Raw genomic sequence first — 24,079 nt, forward strand, 5'->3', positions numbered from 1 at the left:
GATGGCTGACTTAAATCACCCACCTGGCTCACCTGGAACTCAAGTACAAGATGGCAGGGGTGCTTCTGTCCTGTTTCCTGCTCTATGCCCATGCCTGGTATACGGTAGGTGCCAAATAACAATCTGGATGACTAGGAAACTCTAATGAGGGCTTTTTCTGTATGGCATTTTGATGGTCTCTAAGCTCTGCAGGGCTAACAGCTCACAGTGGGATTTCTGCTCCACTTAAGCTCAAATAAAAACAGGTTGGTCTAAGTGAATGCTGTTTCCTAGGTTCTCCTATGAAATGGTGGATGAGCTTTCTGGAAATCTTTAAAATGTGTATATTGAAAGTTTAGCGAATCCCCCCATTGCTGAAAGAGAACTCAAAGAAACAGACCTTCAATGGACGGTCTAATTTATAAAATGTGACCGTTTTTATTTTCATTGTAAAGAGGTGTATCTGAACCAGATTGTAACAAAATTACCACAGCTTATTCCAAAAGAAAAGTTTAATACAAGAGATTTTAGAAAATTAAACACATTTGTTTAAAAATCCTATTGTGTAAACCTTAACATAAGAGGGTAGTTAACATAATACTACACGTTTCGGAGCAAATCTGCAGACTGTTAGGCCCCACGTGCATCCAGACAGTGGACTCGACTCCCAATATGTGGCCATATTCCTCCCAGCAGAGGGCTCACAGGGACCCGGTCAGCGGTGGGAGACCCTTCGGGATAGACGGCCTCCCCGCTGGGCCCCCTGCTCCTGCATTCACAAGTCTCCCTCCTCCAGGAAGTCCGTACCTGCTAAGGTGAGCAAAGTGATCTCTACCAAACGATGCCAGCGATGGTGAAGCTGAGGCTGCAGACGTAGACATTCTTTCTAGGCTGAATCCTAGAAAAGAAAACATCCTAACGAGCTCCACTCCCCCCTCCCTCGGAAATGCATGTTGTCCAGGTTCCTCTCAGCGATCCTGGGTGCAAATATCCTTCCGTGGCCTCCGTCCCAATTTTTTGCAAGCGCCTTTCCCCTCCATGGTTGTCTATTGATGGTGGGAAGAACCTCTAAAGGTGAACGGGTGGCCTCTCTGCCTGCAGTTTGGGAAGGCAGGAAGCTAGACCTGATCAGGCTCTGAGGGGGGCAGGTCAGCTAGTGGTTTTCCGGTCGTGATGGAGAAGCATTCATGTGCCCATAAGAACAGAACCCCTGGACCTCCAAACACTAGTGAACTCGGCATTTTCTACCAATGAGGTGCTCATCCGTGCCATAGGCTCAGCCATCCTTTAGAGAAATCAGATTTTTGTTTTCTCCTAAAGAAACTCATTAGGTACATAAAGAAGCCCATGCGACGTGTTGTGAAGATTTTGCTGCAAGAGTAGAGGCTCCTTGCCCAAGAGTGTCACAAGCAGGCCCGTACACCACAGTGCTTCCTGGCTGGGGGGCAGGTGCATCTGGGCAGCGGCAGGAGGAGCCCAGAGCTGGTGGGGTCTGAGCGCACCTCTACCCTCATCCCTGCTGATCCAGTAGCTGAAATTTTATTTTAGAAACCTAATCAAAACCACGTATTACAGAAACATGAAGACGAACTTTTTGGCACATAAACGTTAGATAAAATATACAGTGCTACAATTGTGCAAAATTAGCACAGAAGCCAAACCCAACAGCAAATATTTAATGTTAGCTTTAATGAAACAATGCAAAATATTTTGAAAAATGATCGTTGTCCAAGACCCTGCTCACGAGCAGATGCCTGCCTGCCGGAAGCACCCTCTGTCTACCGCGTCCCCAGCTGGGGGCAGAGCCCAATGTGTGGCGTGGTCCTGAGTCAAGCACTGGGGAAAGGTCAAGACGATTATTGCCTTTGGGGTTGAAACTGAGGTGGAGGTGCTCCCCTTCCGGGGCTGCCTGCTGGCCGGTCTGCTGTTTCTGGGCAGGCGGGGCCTTGCCGGGTCTTCCACTGGCAGCTGCAGGCTGTGTAAGAGGGCCCCTCGGGAGTGGAGTGCCCCACGGGGGATGGGTTCTGGTGCCGATACGAGGGAGCTGGGCTGAGGCATGAGGAGATTGATGGGGAGGGAGCCTGCTGGGACCCCGGAGGACCAGGCCTGGCCGGTACCCTGGCTGAAAGCGGGCAGCTGGGGGGCGATTGGGGCCCAGAGCCTTGTGCCTGGGGCCTCAGGTGAGTGAATAGTCCCCTGTGGAGCTGAGAAAAAGAGGAAACTAGTGTGTTCCAGCCAGAGACCCGGTTCTGGGGGCTGGGAAGTAAGCAGGGCAGCTTCTGATCCGCGGGGCTGGCTGGGACCTCTCTGTTCCTGGTCCTGACCCTGAGGCCTCCCCTGACGGTGGCCGCTGGGCAGGAGCTGCAGCTGTGCTCGGCTGCGAATGTCAACAGCTGTGATTGCCTCTGGTTTTCAAAGGCACGACCCACACCCTGCTACTGCTGACAACGGAGCGGTCAGCCGGGAGCTCAGGGGCGTCGCTGTGGAGCAGAGCGTGTGCCCGCAGACCTCATCCGTGTCCCTCCCTCTCTTGCTAGGGACGACTCAGAAGATGGTTTTGTCTTGACAACCAGGTGATCCCTTTGTAGCCAGAAAGCCCTGGAGGTGGTGGCTCTTGGTGCTACAGGTGACTGCCAGGTGCCTGCCGGGGGATGTGATGTGCTATCCCGGGTGGGCCCCGCAGGTGCTAACTTTGGAGGCACCAATGGGTCCTCTTCCTGGATCCAGGAGACAGGAGCAACGTCTGCGGGTTCTCTCCGTAGCACTGTCTTTCCCTCTGACGGGTCATGGGGCTGAGTGGGTGGTGTGCAGGGCAGGGGCCAGCCAGCCCTCTGAACTGGGTCAGATGGAAGGGCAGCAGACGACACGGCGTGGGGGGGGCTGGGGGAGGGCATTTTGTGCATCAGATCGTAGTCTGCACCCGGCTGGACCTGGGTCTGGTTCTTCCCCTGCTCTGTGTCCATCCCACCACACTAGGGAGCGGTGGTATCTGAGCAGCTGGATGGATGTACCACCGCAGAACATTCTATGACTCCAGAGTTAAGGCTTTAAGGAGTTAGTGTCATGTGTGTGTCACATGCATATCTGAGCTGAAATTGGGGAGGTGGCCCGTGTGCTGAACGTGGTTCTAAGATTCCCACCACATCACGAGAAGGGAGTGCACAGAGCAAGCAGCCCGGATGGTTCACGTGTGGTCCCAGGAACATGCTCTTCCGTCTGATTTCAGGAGAGCAGGGCAAGTTTTCCATGAACAATTAAGCTTTAAAAAATAGGCAGTTTCTCCTTTTGTAAATACAGGCTGAGTGTGTCATTATTTCTCAAGGCTTAGCATCTGTCCCTTACTCTGGGCACTTTTTTTTTTTTTTTTTTTAACCTCCGTAGAATGTCGAAGGTTCCTGGTGGGGATTTTGGAGAAGGTGAAGCTAGATTCACACTCAGGGTGTTGTGGGTCCAGTGCTCAAACAGGCTGGTTGAGCAGAACCCTCAGCCCCAGGGGACGTGAGCCACAGAGGCTCCCCTCTGTCTCCAAGGGGAACACAGGGGACAGGCAGTGCAGGGGCAGTCTCCCAGCTGGCGTCGCGGGGAGCAGTAAACCACCCTCAGGAAGCAGGACTCGGGGCAGCTCGAGCCTTCAGGGTTGGCTCTGTCCAGGACAACTGTGCTCCCGCAGCCTGGGAGGGGACCAACCGGCCCCATGGGACCCGGAGCTCAGAGGAAACGCAGGTGCAGTGGGGACCTTGGCGAGTGAGGAAGCGACCCTGTATTGCCTTTCAGGGACACGGTGTCTCAGGTCCCCTCGACCCACCGGCTGACGACAGTCCCCTCCTGCCTCGGCCCACAGAGGACAGCGGGTTCATCCTGCTCACGTGGCCTCTGGTCCCAACGTCACCTCAGCTTCCTGTGACTGCCCTGAATCCTTTCTGGTTCCTTCTGGCCACTGGGGATGCACAGCAGAAACCTTTCAGGTGAGGCTTTCCAGAGGTTTCCTCGGTCCCAGGTGGGAGCTGAAACTGTTCTGGGGAGTGTCCATGCATGCCTCGCCCTCTCCACCTGCCTCAGGCTGCTGTTGCACCCACGGGGCTGCTCAGTCCTTCCCTGGAACCCGAGTTCCCGGTTGCACTCTGCGGCTGAGCACATGCTCCGGGATGCTGCCATCTACGGAGCCAGCTGCCGGGCAGCACCGGGGCAGGGGCTGGGCAGGGCTGTGTGGGTTGGGGTGGCGGCACGGAGTGCAGGGACACATCTGTCAGCAAGGACCGTGATCTGTTCCAAGCTCACGGGGGGCTGCACCGAGGGCCCCAAGCCTCTCCCACGACCTCGAGACCTCGTGGCTTGTGAGGTCAGGCCCCAGAGTTCTGGACAACCCAGGGCTCTCCAACCTGGGGTCACCAGGCTGCCACTGCGGGCTGGCCCCTCCAGAGCCCACCTGGGGAGGTCGGGGGCAGTGCTCTAAGCACCCCAGTTCAGCGTCACTCGTGGCTCCTTCACGAGAAGGTCACGGGGCTGTCTCCCTCGAGGAGGCCACGTGAGCTGCCGCCGGCCACGATTTCTACAACCAGGGCATCTTCGGGCCACTGGTAGAGAGTAAAACGGGGAGGCACAGGACCTCCCCGCTCTAACCGCACGCGTCCATAGGTTAAGCAGGCAGTTACATGAAAAGAAGAAGAAGGGTAACAGTCATCCTGATTCCCACGGGGGAAGGAGTCAAGAGGCGGCTGCTGACCAACCTCAGTTGTGCATCTCCACCCAGGGGCTCCGAGCTCCACGGGGCGCCCACCCTCCTGCTGGCCCCTGAGCTGGAGGGAGGGAACGGGCCGACCCCGGGAGGGTGCCCGTGCGTCCGAGTCTGTCCGGAGAGGAGCCTCCTTGCCCTCTGAGACTGACCAGTTTAATCAGCGTCAAGGACTGCTGGGGAAGGTGTGCTCTCCGGGGGATCGCCAGGTGGACGTGGTGGTCACTCCAGGGCGGAGGGGCCAGCTGCGGTGGCCAGGTCAGACGCGGAGGGGCTAGGCAGAGGCAGCTGGCGCAGCACAGAGGGCCCAAGTCTGGGGTTCGGCTGAGGTCAGAGGTCGCCGCTCTGGGGCTCCACGTTGCGTGTCTCTCTGGGGTGACCTCGGGACAGCTTGGGGAAGCGGGAAGCCACTTTGGGGCGGCTGTTCTTGGTCAGTGGTTCTCCAGGAGGGGTAATGTCACTGTAAGACAGAGCAGGGGAGAATCTGATTAAGTCAGGGTGTCCCGCGGGCTGTGGGAATGGCAGCAGTGGTCTTGGGGGGCATCTGTGACCCAGGTCTGACTGGCGAGGACAAGGGGGGAACCCAGTTAGGCAACTCATCTGTCTTCCGACGTGCCCAAGCACAGCTGCGCGTCCCAGCTAGCTTTGGGGCTGTTCGTCCTGGACTCGATTTTCAGGCTGTAAGGTAAGGTGCTGGTCATGGCTTCCTTCCCTTCCTTCCCCCGGTGCCACTGAAATGTGCCCTTGCTGGAAGATCAAAGTGCCTTGGAGAACATGGCATTTGAAGTCAAAAGAGGTGTAGCAAAAACGGGGGAACTTCTTGTGGAATTCGTCCTACGAGAATAACCAGGACGTAGGCCAACGTCTAATTATAAGGACGTTCCTCGTATAAAAGAGCCAAGAACAGCAAAACCACTCCCCGGTCCGACCGAGGGGCTTCCCCATCTCGGTTTTAAACGGTCTACACGATGGGACCGTGGGAGCGCTCCAGCCGTGGTGGAGGTGGCACTGACCCACGGGGAGGCCGAACGGGGGAACCCGAGATAAAATGGCGTGTGACCCTGCAGGATGGAGCGGCGGGTCCCTTCGTGCTAGGACTTTCTGGAGCACCATGTGGGCTGAGCCCCGTTGGAGCCACTGGAGCCAGAGCAGTGATCAAGACGGGTTCTCCCAGGCCTGGGGGAGACTCTGGGCCTCCGGGGATGTCGTTAGTCACAGGCTACAAGGGCAGCCGGCGCATCCCTGGGCAGAAGCCTGAGGCCACCACCTCCAGGAGGGCAGGAGCGAGGCCATGGCCCGGCCACCCTGTGAAGTGACCCCTGCCTGCGTGTGGAGAGGGGCTGCCGGGGTCCGGGCTGTGGCCGTGCATGCAGAGGTGGTGAGCTCTTAACTCTCTGTGGTTCTCATAACAAATGACCCCAGACCTCATGGCTTTAATGCAAAATGTACTGTCTTATGGTTGCAGAGGCCGTAAGTCCAAAATGGGTCCAAGGAGTCTGTTGGCGGGGCTCCTAGTTCCTTCTGGAGGCTCCCGTGGAGAATGTTTCCCTGCCTTCCTCATCACGGTCCCCGTGTCCCTCTTACAAGGCCGTCTGTGGTCACACTGGGCCCACCTGCGCCATCTGCCTTTTCGAGTCTCTAACCACAGCTGCAGAGCCGCTGCCCTATGTCGGAGACACGGGCGTGGACATTCTTGGGGCCCCTGTGTGTGGTAAGACTCGGACCTTAGTGGAACCAACAAGACTTGGTATTGGAATAACGGTGGGCTCTACGGCTGGCAGGAGAGGTGAGAAATAAGTACCTTCTCCAGTAGATACCTCGTGGTACAAAACGCTTTTGGAAACCCAAGTGGAGACCGAACTCCTCATCAGGTCTCGAGTGTGCCTGTCCTGCTGCCTTGCTGATGTGGGGCCCCCAGATCCTGCGAGGGAGGACAGCCCACCTACCGACGAGCACTGGGGCTCCGTAGGGAGTAGTGGCAGATCAGAATCCTCCAAGCCCCCTCCGGAGGAGCCTAGCTCCAGGGGTCCTCGGGGGTGCTGTGAAATGCCCCCCATCCTTCCCGTGGCTCCGCAGAGGCTCTGCTTACAAGGATCCGATCTCATGCCGCTTCTGAGGCGTGGCCGTGGGGCACGGTGAGATGCCCCTTGTTTGGGGTTCGGGATGGCAGTTCAATGACAAAATGCCGAATTCCTCTAGGGACTGCTTTCTGCCTCCGCAGTTGGGGGGGGGGGGGGGGCTTTGCTTCATGTGCCTGGAGCCCGGCCAGCTGCTCCCACACGGGCCTCCCTCAGGATGACAGCTGGCCGTAGGCCAGCCTGTTGTCCTCTTCTCTGGAAACTAGCCAAGTTACCAGAAGCCTCCGGACCCTGAAGGCCCCTGACAGGATGGGCGGAAGATACTGGAAGGCCTCTTAGCTCATGCTGTGCAGGAGGGCTTGAGTATAAATGTCACTTGAAACCCACTGCCCCCCTTCCCTGTTGAGGACCCAGAGGTACCTGCAAGGTGGGTGTGAGTCCTGCCACAGCCTGGTGGCCCCAAGGGAACTGGCTGCTGGGAGGCAGAGTCCAAGTCAGTCGGGACCTTGTGTTTCTCCCAAAGGGCCCCTACTGAGGAGGAGGCAGCGGAGCTGTGGTAGTAGGGCAGGGGCTCTGAATCAGGGCACAGTCCTGCCACCCTGAGCCTTGTCACACGGAGGTGACAAGCATGTGGCCCTCACGATGCCGCGGTGAGGAATGGGGAGTTACCCCCACGTGAAGTCACCCACCAGCTGCATTCCAGGCAAGTGCCTTGTTCTCCTTGAGCCTTGGCTTCCAGGCCAGAGGAAAAGCGGGGCTGTTTTGAGAGTTCTGGGGACAGATGGCCACTTGGACCATGTGAGCTATGTTGGCAGAGAGGGGCCCACAGTCTCAGTGGGGATGGGCGGTAGAGGCCTTGACAGGTAAACCCAGGGTGTTCTGAGCAGGGCACCAGACTGGGCCAACACAGTGGTTAGAGGGCTTCCCAGAGGAAGAGCTGGGGAAGAGGAAGAGGAGAGTATCAAGTGGTTTCCCGTGTGAAGGGCTCTGTGCTGGGAAGTGTTGGCTTGGAGCCTGGCAGGCCCTGACGGCGGCTTCACCTCCTGGAAGGCAGGACTTGCCGCATGGATGGAGAAGTCACAGACATGAGGCTTGGGGACTCGGAGCGTCACTGCTGGGGCTGAGGGCCTGATGGTAAAAGCAGCTGGTGCATGGGGTGGGACAGCTCTGTCCTCAAGGCCCCAGCCCCCAGCGACCGTGAAGCTGGCTGCAGTGCCGGGTAAGAGGAGCAGAACCTGTTGCAGTAACTCCCTGGGTCCCATCACTGGACACAGGAGAGTGGGGGTGTCAGGGAGCCAAAGGAGGAAGTTAGCTGGTGGCCTATGGCGTGTGTGACGTCTGTAGAAGGTTCGGGGGGAGCAGGAAGCTGTAATAATGACTGGGTAGATGCTGAGGCAGCTGGATAAAGAGCTGCCAGTCCCAGGCATGTGTAAGGCCACACACCCCAAGGAAGTACTGTTTACCCAGCACTGGCCATCTGCATATTGTCTTTGGAGAAATGTCTGCTGCAGTCCTTAGACCACTCTTCAATTGGGAAAACACAAATCCAAACCACAGTGAGTCTCCCCTCAAACTGGCCAGGATGGTGATTCTCAAAAGACACCTTTTGGGGAGGAAGTTTGAGCTTGGAAGCCTTGTACGCTGTTGGTGGGAGTGCAAAATGCTACAGCTGCAGTGGGACACAGTACGGAGCTTCCTCAACCAACCACAGAGAACTGTACGATGCAGCCGTCCCACCTCTGGGTGTTTACCCGAAAGAACTGAAACGAGGATCCTGAAAAGGTACCTGCAGCCACATGTTCACTGCAGCATGATTTACAACAGCCAGGCCACGGCAACAAGCCACGAGTCCGTGGATGGGCGAATGGAGAGAGGAAACGTGGTGTGTACACGCAATGGAATCTTAGCCTTCAAGGAAATTCTGGCCTATGTGACCCCGTGGATGAACCTGGAGCAGATTATGCTAAGACAGCGAGTCCACAGAAGCTAAAATTCCATGAGATTCCACCTACAGGCCACGTCTAACATCATCAAAACCCTAGAATCCAGAGTGGAACTCTGGTTATTAAAGCGAGGAGTTACGAGTCAGCAGGCACGAAGCTGCAGTTACACATGAATCGCTTTGAGAGCCCTGCCTTACGACAGTCTCCCCTGTCGTCTCCAAGAAGGTCACATATGCCTAAGACGTAACCGCGTAGATCTCACGTTCTCACCGCCGTGTAATTTTTGTCTGTGTCTAATACAAATGAACAGTAGCGGAAGGTGTGAGACACTGGGTACGTGTCACCTGGGAGCAGAGAAGGGGTAGCGTGTTGGAGCAGGAGCGCTGCCCCCTCCCTGGGTCCTTCCCCTGAGAGCACTGGGGTCAAGGTCACTGGTGCCCCGAGGCTGTGCACAGGCCATTCCAGGGTAGAGGATTTTGCAAATGACAGAACTGTAGTGACTTCACCACCTCCCATCCTCCACTCCCTCTCTGTCCAACCTGGAGGGAAGGGGCTGGGAAGCAGGGGAGGGAACCTTCTCTCATGTGACCATCCTTGCGTTTCTGGAAAGATCAGCCTCTTGGATGGCAGACCATAAGCTGGCTGGTCTCAACACAGCGGAGGGCAGTCAGTCTTGTGTCTCAGGCGCCCTGAGGACAAGGACGTGGCAGGGCCCTGTAGACTCTACTTGAGGTGGTGGTTCAGCCTCCCAATATCAGGGAACCAGGGCCAAAGGCCTAGCCACTGTAGACCAAGGGCCCAGCCTCTGGGAGATCTTCACTGTCTCTCTCTCTCTCGGAAGAGCCGCACCCTTGCGGGCTTCTGGGGAAATGAAGGTAAGACTTGGTTTCTACCTTGAGGTTGCTCAGACCAGGGGGGTGGGAGTGTGGTAACCGACTGAACCGATGCCATATACCATGCTGGGTGGGGGTGGGGGTGGGGGGTGAGCTGGGGAGGGTCCTGGGGGAGGAGTGAGGCCCAGGGACATACGAGGAAGAGAAGAACAGCGAGAGAGTCTCCAAGAAGGGGACAAACTCCGTGCCCCAAGCTGCCCAGAGAGGCAGGGTGGCACAGGGGAGAGGGGGGCCTGGCAGGCTGCGAGGTGGCAGAGATCTTGCTGTCCTGGAGCTGCACTAACCTGGCTGTCTGCGGATCTCCAGCCAGTGGTGAGTGAAGGCTTGGCTTTTCAAAAAGACAAGCCTCTTCTGGATCTGGGCAGTGCTTTCCCCATCACGGACCACGGACGGCTAACATCACCAGCCCTAGCAGGTTGCTGACCTCAACTAAGGACGTAATGCATGAACAGCCCAGCTACCCTCTCTGGGCACTGGCCTCGACATGAACAATCATGCAGATAAAGGTGCTGAGGCAAGGGGAGGTCTTCCCTCTTTCTCACGTGGAGAATGTGCTCGGGGCCTGGCTGCAGACCGCACACAGACTTGGCCACGGGTCTATATGACCGTGCAGCGTCTCTGGTCCCCAGGCTCAGTGGTGAAGTGGGAGGATCCTTGAAGTCACAGCATCTTTATCAGAGGTGGTTACAGTCACAGAGGCCCGGGGTTGCCCTGCCCAGAGCTGTGATTAGAATATGCAGCAATGTTTCCCAGATTCCATCTTCCTCCCCATTTATACCTTCCCCATTTCCCTCCTTGCTGCATAGCTCCGCTATGAAACAAGATTTTTCTTTACCTCTATTTTTAGGTTACTTTAACCTATAAGACAATACCTGTAAAATAGATTCAAGGCATATTAAAACTTTTTTTTTTAAGTTTTCCCCTATGTTGCCAGAGGTTTTTGTTTGCACCCCCAAATCCTAGGTGAATGTTCTTTTCTTCAAAATGCATGTTCTTGGCATGTCAGATAATCTCCTAGGCCTTACACTACAAGAAAGAAGCCGGTCTCAAAGGCTATACCCAGATGCCTTTCATAGGACATTCTGGAAAAGGACAACTCTAGGGACAGGTCCTGGGGTTCCAGGGGATGCTGGGGAGGGGGGGAGATTGCTCTAGGACTCCATGCTTTTTTTGTCAGAGCTCCTAGAACGATGCAATAAAAAGGGCAAGTTTCAATAAACTTGGCTGAGAAAGACTGTCTTTCTAGATCTACTTCAGCATGAATGGGCATCTCTACTCTGAGTCTCCAAGGAGACTATGACCTTGTCCCCTTCTCTGGGTAGAAAGGGCAGGGGCCCTGGGAACAGAAATCTTCAATTCTATCGTTTACCAGCCGGGCTACCTGTACAGGTCACTGAGGCGCCCAGTCCGCCCAGTACCTCCCCTGTAAGATGGATCACAGTAAAAAGACAACCGAATTTAAAAGGTCAAGAATCTGAACGGATGTTTCTCAGAGAACATACAAATGACCAGCAACCATGTGGAAAGATGCTCAGCATCATTAGCGAGGGGGAAATGCACCTCGAAGCCATAAAGATCACCCTCCCCAGATGGCTAATCTAGAGTATAACAAATGTTGGGGGTACGTGGAGAAACCAGAACCCGACCACCCTGCTGGGGGGAAATGCTGAATTGTTGAGGCTGCTTTGAAAGACAGTCGGACAGTTCCTCAAATGACAAAACGTAGGGACCGTAGGACCCAACAGTTCCAGACACACACCTAAGGAAAATGAAAACGCCTCCAGCACAGAAACTTGGATGTCAAAAGAAAGCTGCGTTAGTTGTAATGGGCAGAAAGCATCGGCACCCCAGATGTCTACGAGCTGAATGGGTAACGTGGTCTGTCTATACAACTGAGGTGGGGCAGTCACTGTGGAAGTGCTGAAGCCCGGGTTCCAGTCCCGGAGGCGGAACCCGCCCCCCTGAGACACCGCTGTGCCTACTGGTCACACGGGGTGAGAGGCAGCTGGAAAGCGGCAAACCCCAGGAAAGGACTGTGACCTTCCCTCTCCTTAAAAGCAGAAAATTTAAAACCCCCGTGAGAAAGACACCCTTCCTGTACCAGAAGCAAAGTAACTGTCTCACCAGGGAGGGGAACCTGAGGCCATGTGCCTTCTATACAAGCAGATCTCTGAAAATAATCCTTTCCCACGGGCTACCCCCTACAACACGGTTTACTCTTCCACGCTGGCTTTGGTTCTCCCTGACCTGAAAGCAGGTAGGTTTGGCCAGTTTTGGGGTCTTTGTAACTCCCACATCACAGAACACCGAGGAATCTGTCCTTGGCCCTGTCTGGCACAGGCTACTTAACGGTCAGGCCAGCGGAAACCGCCGGGAGAGGGGACGCCACGTGCCACAGAGGGAGTAAACCTTGCAAACACCGAGCTGGCGGAAAGATTCCAGGCTCCAAAGTCCCCATGTTCTGTAACTTTGTTCATGCAAAGGTCTGAAACCAGGTAATCTGGAGAAATAGCAAGTGTGGGGTCGCCGGGGTCAGGGGGGACGCGGGGTTCCTGTCTGCTGTGGTGAACATACACTAACGTGAGGACGCGTGCACACGCTTTACAGGGTGAGCCCTGGCTTAGGGCTACTTAAAAGGCACGAGCTCAAAGAACCGAGAAAGGACGTTGCAGGGTCTTCTCTGGCAGGTCCGTGTGGCGGAGCGTGGCACCATCCTGGGTGCTCGGTAAGCATCCTTGCCCTGCTGCCCACCTTGGCTTTGGTCACTTCCAGTGTGGCTCACACGTCCTCTGAGAACACGGTTCCCAAGTCGTAAGAGAGTCTTATCCTGGTCCTGGTGGTGCCATCGCGGAGTCCACATGGGGCTGGCCTTGGAGTTTGGAAGCAAGGGCTGGAGGGAAGCAGAGGCCTCCCTCCCACCGTGCGTGAGATGTGGACTTCCTGGGCTCCAGGGACTCACGGCTTGGGGGCATCAGCCCTGTGACCGACGCCTCGTACCTGGCTCTCTGCTCAGCGGGAGCCTGGGCTCCCAGCCAGCAGGCAGGGGGGCAGCAGCACCCTGAGCACGGCTGCTCACCCAGGACACAGCCCGGCATCCCCTGCGTACCTTATCCTCGGGTCTTCAGTCCCTGTCAGTTTGGCAGCCCCTTCAGAAACCCCTCCTCCCTCCTTCTGGCGCTCGTCGGGGCCAGAGGAATCCAGGTCTGTGTAAGCATCACCTGCCAGAAGCCCCAGGGGTGGCTGTTCTTTTTAATAAGCCTCTGGGGTGCACTCTTGCGGCATCCCAGTCCCCAGCAGGTGGGTGACATCGATTTGATGGTGTCAGTCACTCATCAGTGAAAAATGGCCACGGGGAGAGATGTACTTTTCATTTTGCTTATAAACTAGGTGTAGAGAGCCGGTCAATATTCCATTTGCTGGGAGCTGCCTTCCGTAGCTTGGAGGGTGGCTTCGCATGGGTGGTGCCTGAGGCCGGGGTGGCCCCTGGCGCAAGGATAGGACCCAGCTGTTGTCTACCGAGGCTGGGGCCGCTGTCCTCCAGGACCCGGCTCCTGGGGGAGGTCTGTGCATGCGGGGGGGGGGGGGGGTGCGTTCCACCTCCATGGTGTGCAAACCATGGGAAAGGGCTGTGCTCCTAGCATGTGGTGTCCTCCAGGGTGTGGGTGGGGGGAGGCCTCCTACCCCAACAGTGAGGGCCTCATGGGCTGCCAGCGGCTGTCAGTCCAGGCGCACTGGGCTACACCGTCTGTGAACTGGCTTGGGGGCACGCTGGCAGGCTCAGGACCCCACGAAGGGGGACCCAAAGGACCCGGCCCCAATGTGCAGCCCCCTCTGCTACCATCGTGATGGTTTCTCTTGGGGAGTGCCCGCTCTGAGGATTTGTGGGAGGTGACCTCCTGGCTCTTCCTCGGCTTCCTGCTCCCCCCTCCCCGGTTAGATCTGGGGCCTAGGACTTCTGCCCTCACACGTGACCAATGGATGGTTCTTGCAGTTCTTGAGAACCCCACAGTTCCTGACCCTTAAGACTCAAACAGGCCACTACTTAAATCTTGGGGCTGAAAGTCCCACCGTTTGCTATATGCTCACCGCCTCGGCTTCAAACGCGGGCCCGAGGCCTGAGACGAGGAGCTGTGGGCACTGGGGGCTGCGAGGGAGGAGCAGGGCCTGGTCCTGAGCACGCAGTCTGACCACAACCCCCGACCAGACAACACAGCGGGGCCCTGCAGTCAGGAGGGGCCGTGGGATGCAGGAGCCAGACCGCTGGCACCCAGGGCTGAGCGGGACAGACGGACACCCCCCCGCCCCGACCTCTGGGACTTACAGAGAGGCAGTGGGTGCGCCCCTGAGCAGGGCTTCAATCAAGGGAACTCCGTGACAAGAGCCGGGGGCAGGGTCGGGGGGAGCCGGAGCAGGGGTGAGTATGGAAGACCCTAAGGACGGGGCAGGGAACAGGGTGCCTTCCCAGACGCCCAGCCGTTCAAGCCGCAGAGGGTGCATGCAGCCCGGCTGGATGCAGATCCCACCTCAGGACTCAGGAGAGCGACTGGTATTTTCTCAGGATCCTTCGAGAGGGCCTCCAGCTGTGCTCAGGTGAAATTCCTGTTTGTTGTGGAGTCCTAGTACTGCGGCGTTGGCTCTCGCGATCCACACTCCGGCCAGGTGTTTGTTTTGTACGCCTGAGTCGAAGGGTGGCACACGGGGAGAGTGGCAGGAATGTGGAGAATCCTCTCATCGTTTAAAATAAGGGGGGGGGGCGACCCAGGGTGGTGGCAAACAAAAGTCCACGGAGGAAGGGGGCCCGTGTGGCCGTCAGCCTGCCCCACGCACATGACCACAGCTTGTCCGGCTGGCTCTTCCCCATTTACTGTGTTTCATAGTGAACCTCGCAAAGAGAATGGTTCCTTCCTAGATAAAGATGCTTCGAGATCAGACATCCTCTCGGATCCAGGCATTCTGTGCTTGGGATGCCAAGTCATGGGGGATGTGGCCGGGAAAGCTGCGGTGCCGCTGTCGATGAGCAGAGGTTATAGGTGACAGTCACGGGGTGCCTGCCAGAGGGCAGGAGGCCTGAGCACTGTTCTTCATTGGTTTCCCCCTCCCACCCACCTGGGAGGTGGGGGCTCTGCTGCATGCACGAAGTCTAGAGCATCGAGTGTGGCACGCAGAGGTGCGATGTCATGTGTTTCCTAAGTGACAGCAGGAAAGCCTGGACCTGCCTGACTAGAACCAGTTCTTCTCATCCTCTGGGCTAAGGAGCAGATGACAGGGAGATATGTGCAGAGAAAAGCCCTCAAGGGTTCTGGGAAGACAGTATGGTGTGGGCTCTGAGGCTGGAAGGGGGGCTGGACTGTGGACTGTCATGGGAGCCCCCTGAGGATCATGAGGAGCCCCATTAGCATAACCCGCTTCAGCTGTATAGCCTCTAAGTCTTACTAGAGGGCCGGGAGTGACAAGGACAGAGATGAGCCCCAGAGCCAGGGTGCCCTGTGGGGCTGTAGGGCCCCCAGGAGGAGGATCCTGACGTCAGAACCCAGATGGGGGCAGTAGGAACAGAGCCGGAGAGGGGGCGCCAGTATGAGGGTGCTGGAGAGTGAGCCCCCACGGGCACAGTGACTGATCAGAGGGGGAGTGAACACAGGTCTCATTTCTGTTTGGAGGCTGGACTGGGGGCGGGTGCAGCTGAGCTGAAGGGGAAGGCACACAAGGTGACGGCGGAGAGGGCCCCCAAAGCGAAGGCATGTGTGTGGGTCCCTGGGATAAATTCTGCTATTGGAAAAAGTAATGCATTTGGCCTCATTTGCCTAGAAGGATGGCGGGAGCCCATAAAAACACCATCCCGCCTACTGTGGCACCCGGAGGTGTCGGCTTAAGTATCTGATGGCCGGGAGCTGTGCTGGAGGGGCTTCTGATGGTTATAGATGTCCTGATGCCGAGGAGGCCGCACTGGGCACCTGGCCAGGAGCCTCTTCAATTAGAACTCGTTACCCAAGTGGGCGTCTCACAAGTTCCTGAGCAGACTGAGGCTGACCTTGCAGGAGCTCTGCACCCCTGCCACGCTGAGACCTCCCCCCGAAAAGCTGTTTTGGAAAGGGGCTGGGTGGTCCTCCTCACTGCCTTAGTCCTAACTTTCCTCCTTCCTGGCGGAGGAGGTGGTAACCACTGCCCATGTCCCTATCTTGAACTTGACCCGCAAAGAAATTCTCAGTGCTCCCTCTGGTCCTCTCAGCTTTGCTAAATGGTACAACGATCTACCTCCTGGCTGCATCCCTGCCTTACGACCTTGGTCTGTCTGCCCTTCATACTCCATGCCTAATTCACTCCATGCCTAATACCCCTTGGTGTCTCCCTCTGGATCTGCGTGCCACATGTGCACTTCTCTCCATGCCCCCTGATGGCCATTGGAGGGCCAAGCACTACGGCCTCTGGCCCGGACTCTCTACAGATTTCCAAATGGTCTCCCTGTGTTCACAGATTCCTCTGCACCCCGTCCAGAGTTATCCTGCCACCTCCCTCCTCTGTAGCTTCTGGCTGCCCTTGGGTCCAGCCCTCCCCAATTGTCCTTGAGCAGCAGGTCTTACTCAAAGTCCCCTCCAATCATGTGCTACCAAGTCATGGTTTCCTAGTTTCCTTATGCACCTGCCACACCGTCGTCTTCACCATTGTATGGCCAGGGCCTAGAATCACATCTGATACACTTGGAACAGCAAGTCTCTGCGTACTGAACCTTGTCCTCCTGTCTGGACGGAACCCAGGACATGCGCCTTGGAATCGGAAAGCCATGAACGCCTTTGAGCATCGCCCAGATTTGTTCCAACAGGTAAGAGCTCAGAGATTATAACAGTGCGGGAGCAGAGAACAAAAAGCAACGAGAGGAGATGTCCCTCCTCTTGCAGGAGGCAGGTCATGGAAGGCCCAGAGCGTATAGGGGCTCCTACGAACCACCGAGAGTGGGCAGCCCAAGAGACGCACAGGGAAGGATACAGTGAGCACTTCGGGGCAGGGGTGGGGGATAAGCGGGTTTGTGGGTAACTCTGCTACTATCTGTTGAAGCCTGGGGAGGTGAGTTGGCTGCAGCCATCCAGCTGAAACAAGCCAGCTCCTGACGCTCCGTGGCTCCTAACACTGTGATCTCCCCGCCTTCTCCAAGCAAATCCCTCCCTTACTCAGCAACAGCCCTCCCGGATGCGGTCCTGCGCCTCTCCTCCTATCCTCCCTGTCCGCCAGCCCTCAGGCCCCCAGTGGGCACAGGGCACAGTCCTGCCCTGGCGCCTCTGCAGTCCCTGGTCCCCATCTCGTCTGGCGCGCCTCGTCCCCGTCTGTCCTCTTGTTCAGGCCTCCGCCCCCTCCCCTGCACCAGCCTCCGGCGTGTGCTCCCGCGGTCAGTATGGTTCACAGACACAAACCGGGCACAAAGAGGGTGGGTGACACAGGACAGGCCCTGCGCAAAGGTGCATGGAATGAGTAGGCCTGGGGGGAGGGGGCCCACGGCACAGCCACACACCGTTCTCACGTAGCAGAGACGCAAGCTGGCGGAAGGTGCTGTTGGCAAGCACTGGGCCGCTGGTCCTACATAGCTGCTGGACGTGCGAACAGGTGACACCTCTTAGGAAAAGGGAGGGAGCTGTGTGTGAAGGTGCACACCGCCCCCCCCATACAAATCCTGACTCGGGAGCTCCACATCCAGGTGTCCCTTCGACACAATACACACTGCACAATATACACAAACACGGGAGTGTTTTCACAAAGGCGGGTGTGAGGATGTTCAACCCAGCATGGCTTCTGATCTGGAAGCCGGGAAACAAGCTACCTGCCTGTAGGTCAGGATATTATTAATCACACAATGACATACTTGTAATAAGCGCTGCCACCTGCCATCACAGAGGGTGACACACCAACATGCAGTGACACATCTGGCAAATGCAATTACATGAAGACAACAGGGTTGAGAAGACCGTGCAGGATCCTAACTTTATTAAAGACAAAACTGCAAATGAGAAAAGGTGCACATGCACCCAAATGGAGAGACAAGGAGGAAACGCAGGGCAGTGTGTTTGTTCTATATATTCACGCGGATTAAATTTTTATAACTAGACCTTACACGTTACTCATTTCATAAAGAAAATGTTGCAGGAAGGAGCCCCCTATGCTGCTGCTAGAGGTCCTTGTGCAGTTTCCCTCCGTCCCTCTCCGCTGTCCTGTGAGAGGTACACACCAGCGTGTCCTGCAGGACGCCTCCTAGGCTGGGTCTGAGCACGCCTGGTGCAGGCTCTGGGTCCAGCTGTCACACCTGCTCAGAGCCATTGCCCTGGGGAAAGGGCCACGTTTATGTACAAACTATGGATTTAGAAAGTGCCAGAAAGATTGTGGAGCTGAAAGCCCGGTGTCCTAGGCTCCCCAACCTTCAGCCACCACCTCCTCCACCAAGCCTGAGCTACTCATCAGTGGTTCTAAGTACTATGGTGTTAGGTTATTTTAAAATATAAAGCTGACCCTACCACGGCGCCCTGATCAGAGCCCCCCAGAGGCTGCTGCCACACAATGAATAAATTTTGTGCTCCCTATGACCTGTGGACAAGGCTATGCTCCTTCCACTAAGGAGACGCTCTCCATGTGGCCAAAATCTGTCCCTCATGAGTTCACCTCTCTGGAGAGACTGTCCCTTATACCTAGCGAGCTCTCTTACTTGCAAATGTGCTTCGTGGCGTGTATCTCCCATTGCAGTAATTCCAGCTGTTTGAGGTTTGGTTGGTTGTTCCCTGGCCTCCCCCACGAGACTGCATGCTCCCTGAGCCTGGTGCACAGGAACACCTGGTAAGTGGCTGAAAAACGAGCAGCTGCTCAACTGGTCATTCTGAGCAAGATCCCTGGGCCACTGTCGGGTGTGATCAGATGGACAGAGGTGTATCATTTCTCCACTTGAACTGTACCAGCTGACCTTTATGTTGTGCTTGCTGTGTGCCCGGCCCTGCCCTCGCTGCCCTGCACGTATTCAACAAAGCACAGCCAGAAGCCAGTGAGGGGGAGCCCATTCGTACTCCCTTTTCAGGGAGCTGAGGCACAGACAGGTTCAGTGGCCCAGGGTTAAGAGCATGTAGATGACAGGTTCCCAGCTGCCAAATCCCGGGGCCCCCTCCCTCCCTCCTGACGCACTGTACTTTCCCCAACTTGGAGTTCTTTCCCTTTCCATAAAATCTGGCAAGAACATTCTGGCCCTAGCTTGTGAGGCTGAAGCTAAAGAGAGAAGTTCGTGGATCACACACAGCAGGGGCCTGCCCGTCATGTATGGGGCTCCTGCGCCACGAGGGCAGAGCTGAGTACCTGCAGGGATGAGCGGCCCGAGTTCAAAGCTGAAAGCATTCCACTCTTCAGTCCGTGACCCCGGCCTTCACTGGAGCAACAGGCCTGGGGCGGGAGCTTAGGGTGCCAGGAGCTGCCGGCCCTGGCCACTTCGTCTGCTGTGGGGGCAGCCGTCCGTGCACTGACTCCTTAGCGTCCTCTGCACGCCTGGGTAGGAAGGTCCCAGCGGCTCAGGAAGGGCGAATGGTTTCTCCTGTAGGGCCCAAGCGGGGATGAGGACCCGCTGTTGTGACTCCGAAGTGTGCGCTATCCCACAGCAGACCCAGAACTCAGGGTCCCTGGCTGTGTGTGAGAAGTGGCGAGGAAGCTTCTGGAGCCAGCTTCTCCCCCCGACCCCCCACCCCCCACCCCCAGGCGGTCGCTGACTCAGCCTCTGTAAAGCAAGGGCTGGCAGGTGGCAGACCCTCCTGTCACACCAGAGCGGAGACGGAGGCTCAGAGACAGCAACTGGACCCACGTGGCACTGTAGGTGGCGGAGGAGGTGATCAGACCCAGGTCTGAGTCCCCGACATTGGTTTTAAAATTTTACGTCCAGTGTAGTTAACATACGGTGTGTTCTCAGTTTCGAGTCTTCCCGAACAAGGCTTCCATCCATCACCTGGTGCTCGTCACACGTGCGCTCCTTCATCCCCACCACCTGTTCCTCCCATCCCCCCGCCCTCCCTCTGGAAACCATCAGTGTGTTCTCTGTAGTTAAGCTGTTTTTTGGTTTGCCTTCACCCCCCCCCACACACACACACATCTGTTTTGTTTAAATTCCACATGAGTGAAATGACCTGGTATTTTTCTCTAATTTAGCTTGCTTGCTTAGCATTATACTCTCCAGATCCAGAGGCATTGCAAGTGGCCAGATTTTGCTTGCTCCTATGGCTCAGTAATATTCTATTGTGTGTGTACACCCCCCCCCCATTTTTCCATCTGTCTACGGCTGCTTCCATACTTACTAATGCTGCTATAGACACGGCGGGGGGGGGGGGAGGCTGTATCCTTTCGCACTCGTTTTTGTATTTGGGGGGTAAATACCTGGTAGTGTGACTACTGGATCATAGGGTAATTCTATTTTTAATTTTTCAAGGACCCTCTACTGTTTTCCAGGGTGGCTGAACCAGTTTGCATTCCCACCAACAGTGCACGAGGGTTCCTTCCTTTTCTCCACATCCTTGCCAACATCTTTCTTGTGTCGATGGTTTTAGCCATTCTGATAGGCGTGAGGGTGTGGTTTTGATTTGCATTTCCCTGATGAGTCACGTTGAACATCTTTTTCACGTGTCTCTTGGCCAATTGGAGGTTGTCTTTGAACAAATGTCTGTTCATGTCTTCTGCCCTTTTTAAAGTTGGATTATGTGTGTTTTTGGTGTTGAGTTTACTAAGGTCTTCTGGATTTTGGATACTAACCCTTTATCAGATATGTCATTTGCAAGTATCTTCTACTCAATAGGCTGTCCTCTAGTTTTGTTGATTTTTTTCCTTTGCTCTGCAGCAGCTTTTTAGTTTGATGTAGTTCCAACAGTTTGTTTCCCTTGCCTCAGGAGACTTATCTAGAAAGAAGTGGCTATGACTGATGTCAAAGAAATCACTGCCTGTGTTCTAGGATTTTTATGGTTTCAGGTCTCACATGTAGGTCTTCAATCTGTTTTGAATTTATTTTTGTGTGTGGTATGAGAAAGTGGTCCAGTTTCATTTTTCTGCATGTAGCTGTCCAGTTTTCTCAACACCATTTGGAGGGACTTTTTCCTGTTGCATCTTCTTTTCTCCTTTGTCAAAGATTGACTATGTAGTTGTAGGTCTGTCTGTGGGCTTTCTGTTGATTGACCTGTGTGTCTACTTTTTGTGCCAGTATCCTACTGTTTTGATTACCACAGCTTTGTAATATAACTTGAAAGCTGGAATTGTGATACTTCCAGTTTTTGCTTTTTCAAAACTGTTTTGGCTATGCAGGGTCTTCTGTGGCTCCATTAAAATTTTAGGATTGTTTGTTCTACTTCTGTGAAAAATGCTATTGGTATTTTGACAGAGATTGCATTAAATCTGTAGATTGCTTTGGGTTTTTAACAATATTTGTTCTAATCCATGAGTGCGGAATGTCTTTTCAGTTCTTCATGTCATCTTCAATTTCTTTCATCAGTGCTTCATAGTTTTCAGAGTACAGGTCTTGTACCTCCTCAGTTAAGTGTATTCCTAGGTAATTTATTCTTTTTTGGTGCCATCGGAAATGGGATTGTTTTCTTAATTTCTCTTTCTGCTGCTTCATTATTAGCATGAGGAATGCAAGAGATTTCTATATATTGTGTATCCTACAACCTTACTGAATTAACATATCAGTTCTAGCAGGTTTTTTGGCGGTCTTTCAGGTTTTCTATATATAGTATCATGTCATCTGCACATAGAGCTTGATTTCTTCCTTACCAATGTGGATGCCTTTTATTTCTGTGTTTGATTGCCGTGGCTAGGACTCACAGTACTATGTTGAATAAAAGCGTTGAGTGGACATCCTTGTCTTATTCCTGACCTTAGGGGAAAAGCTCTCAGTTCTGTCCCACTGTGCATTTTTCATATATGGTCTTCAGACCTACTTTGTTGAGGGTTTTTATCATGAATAGATGTTATACTTTGTCAAATGCTTTTTCTCAATTTACTGAGATGATCATATGGTTCTTAGCCTTTCTCTTATTGACGTGATGTTTTGTGTTGATTAGTTTGTGAATACTGAACCACCTTTGCATTCTAGGAATAAATTCCACTTGATTGTGGTTAATGATTTATTGTATTGTTGGATTTGGTTTGCTAATATTTTGTTGAGGAATTTTGCATCTATGTTTATCAGAGATATTGGCCTGTAGTTCTTTTCTATGTGTGGTATCTTTAGGTATTAATTTTTCTTTAGAAGTGTGGTAGAATTCACCTATGAAGCCATCTGGTCCTGGACTTTTTTTGTTGTTGTTGGGAGTTTTTTTGGGGGGTTTAATTTTTTTTTATTTATTTATGAGAGACAGAGAGAGGCAGAGACATAGGCATAGAGAGAAGCAGGCTCCCTGTGTGGACCCCGATGTGGAACTCGATCCCAGGTCACTGGGATCACCACCTAACCCAAAGGCAGACACTCAACTACTGAGCCACCGAGGTGCCCCTTGTTGGCAGTTTTTGATTGCTGATCTAATTTCACTGCTGATTATTGGTCTGATCCAATTTTCTATTTCTTCCTCCTTCAGTTTTCGTCGGTTATGTTTCTAGAAATTCATTTCATCTGGATTGTCCAATTTGTTGGCATATAATTTTTGTTTGAGTGAGAGAGTATGAGCAGGTTTCGTCGGTTATGTTTCTAGAAATTCATCCATTTCATCTGGATTGTCCAATTTGTTGGCATATAATTTTTGTTTGAGTGAGAGAGTATGAGCAGGGGTGGGGGGGTAGAGAGAGAGAATCTTAAGCAGACTCCATGCCAAGCATGGAGCCCCATTTGGGACTTGATCTCATGATCTGAGATCATGACCTAAACTGAAATCAAGAATCGGACACTTAACTGACTAAGCCACCCAGGTGTGCCTGGCATATAATTTTTATTACACTGATTGGATTTGTGGTGTTGTTATTTCTCCTTTTGCATTTGTGATTTTGAGTTCTCTTTTTTATTTAATGAAACTGAAAAGATCAACAAAATTGATAAACCTCTAGCCAAAGAACCATCTCCTGGTTTCAATGATGTACACTAATCTTTATTATTTCCTTCCTTCGGCTGGTTTTGGGTTTTCTATTTTCTAGCTCCTTGAGGTGTAAGGTTAGGTTGAGATTTTTCTTGCTTCTTGAGGTAGGTATGTATTGCTATTAACTTCCCTCTTAAAATTGCTTTTGCTGCATCCCAAAGATTTGGGAATGTTCATATAATTTTTTATTTCTTCCTTGATTTTCTGGTTGACCCAGTCATTGTTTAGTAGTATGTTATTTAACTTTCATGTATTTGTGGTCAGAAAGATTCATGGTAGGACTTCAATCTTTTTTAGTTTGATACTTGTTTTGTGGCCTACTATGTGATCTGTTCTGGAGAATGTTCCATGTGCACTTGAAAAAAAATGTGCATTGTTTTAGGATGGAATGTATCTGTTAAATCCATCTGGTTCAGTGTGTTCATTCAAAGCCAGTGTTTCCTTATTGTTACTCTGTACTCTGTTTGGATGATCTGTCTGTGGATGTAACTAGAGGGTTCAAGATCCTAATGTTACTGTATCACTATCAATCATATTCCTTTATGTTTGTTATTAACTATTTTATGTGTTCAGGTGTCCCATGTTGGACGCATAAATATTTCGTTTTATCTTCCGTTGTCTCTTAGGTATAGTCTTTGTTTTAAAGTCTGTTCTGTCCAATGTAAGTATTGCCACCCCAGCTTTCTTTTGACATCTATGTGCATGATAAATATTTCTCCACATCCCCTCAATCTGCAGGTGTCTTAAGGTCTGATATGAGTCTCTTGTGGGCAGCATATAGAAAGATCTTTTTGTAATCCATTCTGTTGGCTATATCTTCTGATTAGGATGCTTAATCCATTGACAAAGTACTTATGGTAAGTATTTATTGCCATTTCATTACTTTTTTTGTGGTTGTTTTACAGTTTTTCTCTGATCCTTCTCTTGTATGGTTTGCTGGCTTTCTTTAGTGATGTACTTGGATTCCTTTCTCTTTGTTGTTTGCCTGTTACCATGAGGCTTATCTACATATCTTCTGCATATATTAAGTTAATGGTTGCTTAAGTTTGAACCTACTCTTCATTCCTCTCCCCACCACGTTTTAGGTATATGGCATCATATTCTACATCCTTTTATTTTGTGAGTCCCTGAACAGATTTTTACAGATATATTTATTTTTACTATTTTTGAGTTTCTTTTCATGTTTATGGTCTTCTCCACTGAGGGAGTCCCCCTTTAACATTCCTTGTAGGATTGGGTTAGTAGTTATGAACTCCTTCAGCTTTTGTTTGAGATACCCTTTCACTCTCCTATTTTGAATGGCAGTCTTGCTGGATAGAGTATTCTTGACTGCACATTTTTTTTTCCTTTTAGCATTTTGAATATATTGTGCCACCTTTTTCTGGCCTGCGAAGTT

General features: G+C 53.2%; 1 protein-coding gene across 1 annotated transcript in view; it reads right to left on the reverse strand.

The window, feature by feature from the left end:
• Positions 1-394: 394 nt before the first annotated feature.
• SNX29 (sorting nexin 29) overlaps positions 395-24,079 on the reverse strand; it is a 528,683-nt gene continuing 504,998 nt past the window's right edge. The window contains exon 21 of the mRNA XM_038540328.1: positions 395-5,171. Coding sequence (XP_038396256.1) covers positions 5,042-5,171 — 130 coding nt within the window. The 3' untranslated portion in view covers positions 395-5,041. The remainder of the gene's footprint in view (positions 5,172-24,079) is intronic.

The sequence above is a fragment of the Canis lupus genome, chromosome 6 (assembly GCF_011100685.1).
Source record: "Canis lupus familiaris isolate Mischka breed German Shepherd chromosome 6, alternate assembly UU_Cfam_GSD_1.0, whole genome shotgun sequence".
In the NCBI taxonomy this organism is placed as follows: Eukaryota; Metazoa; Chordata; class Mammalia; order Carnivora; family Canidae; genus Canis; species Canis lupus.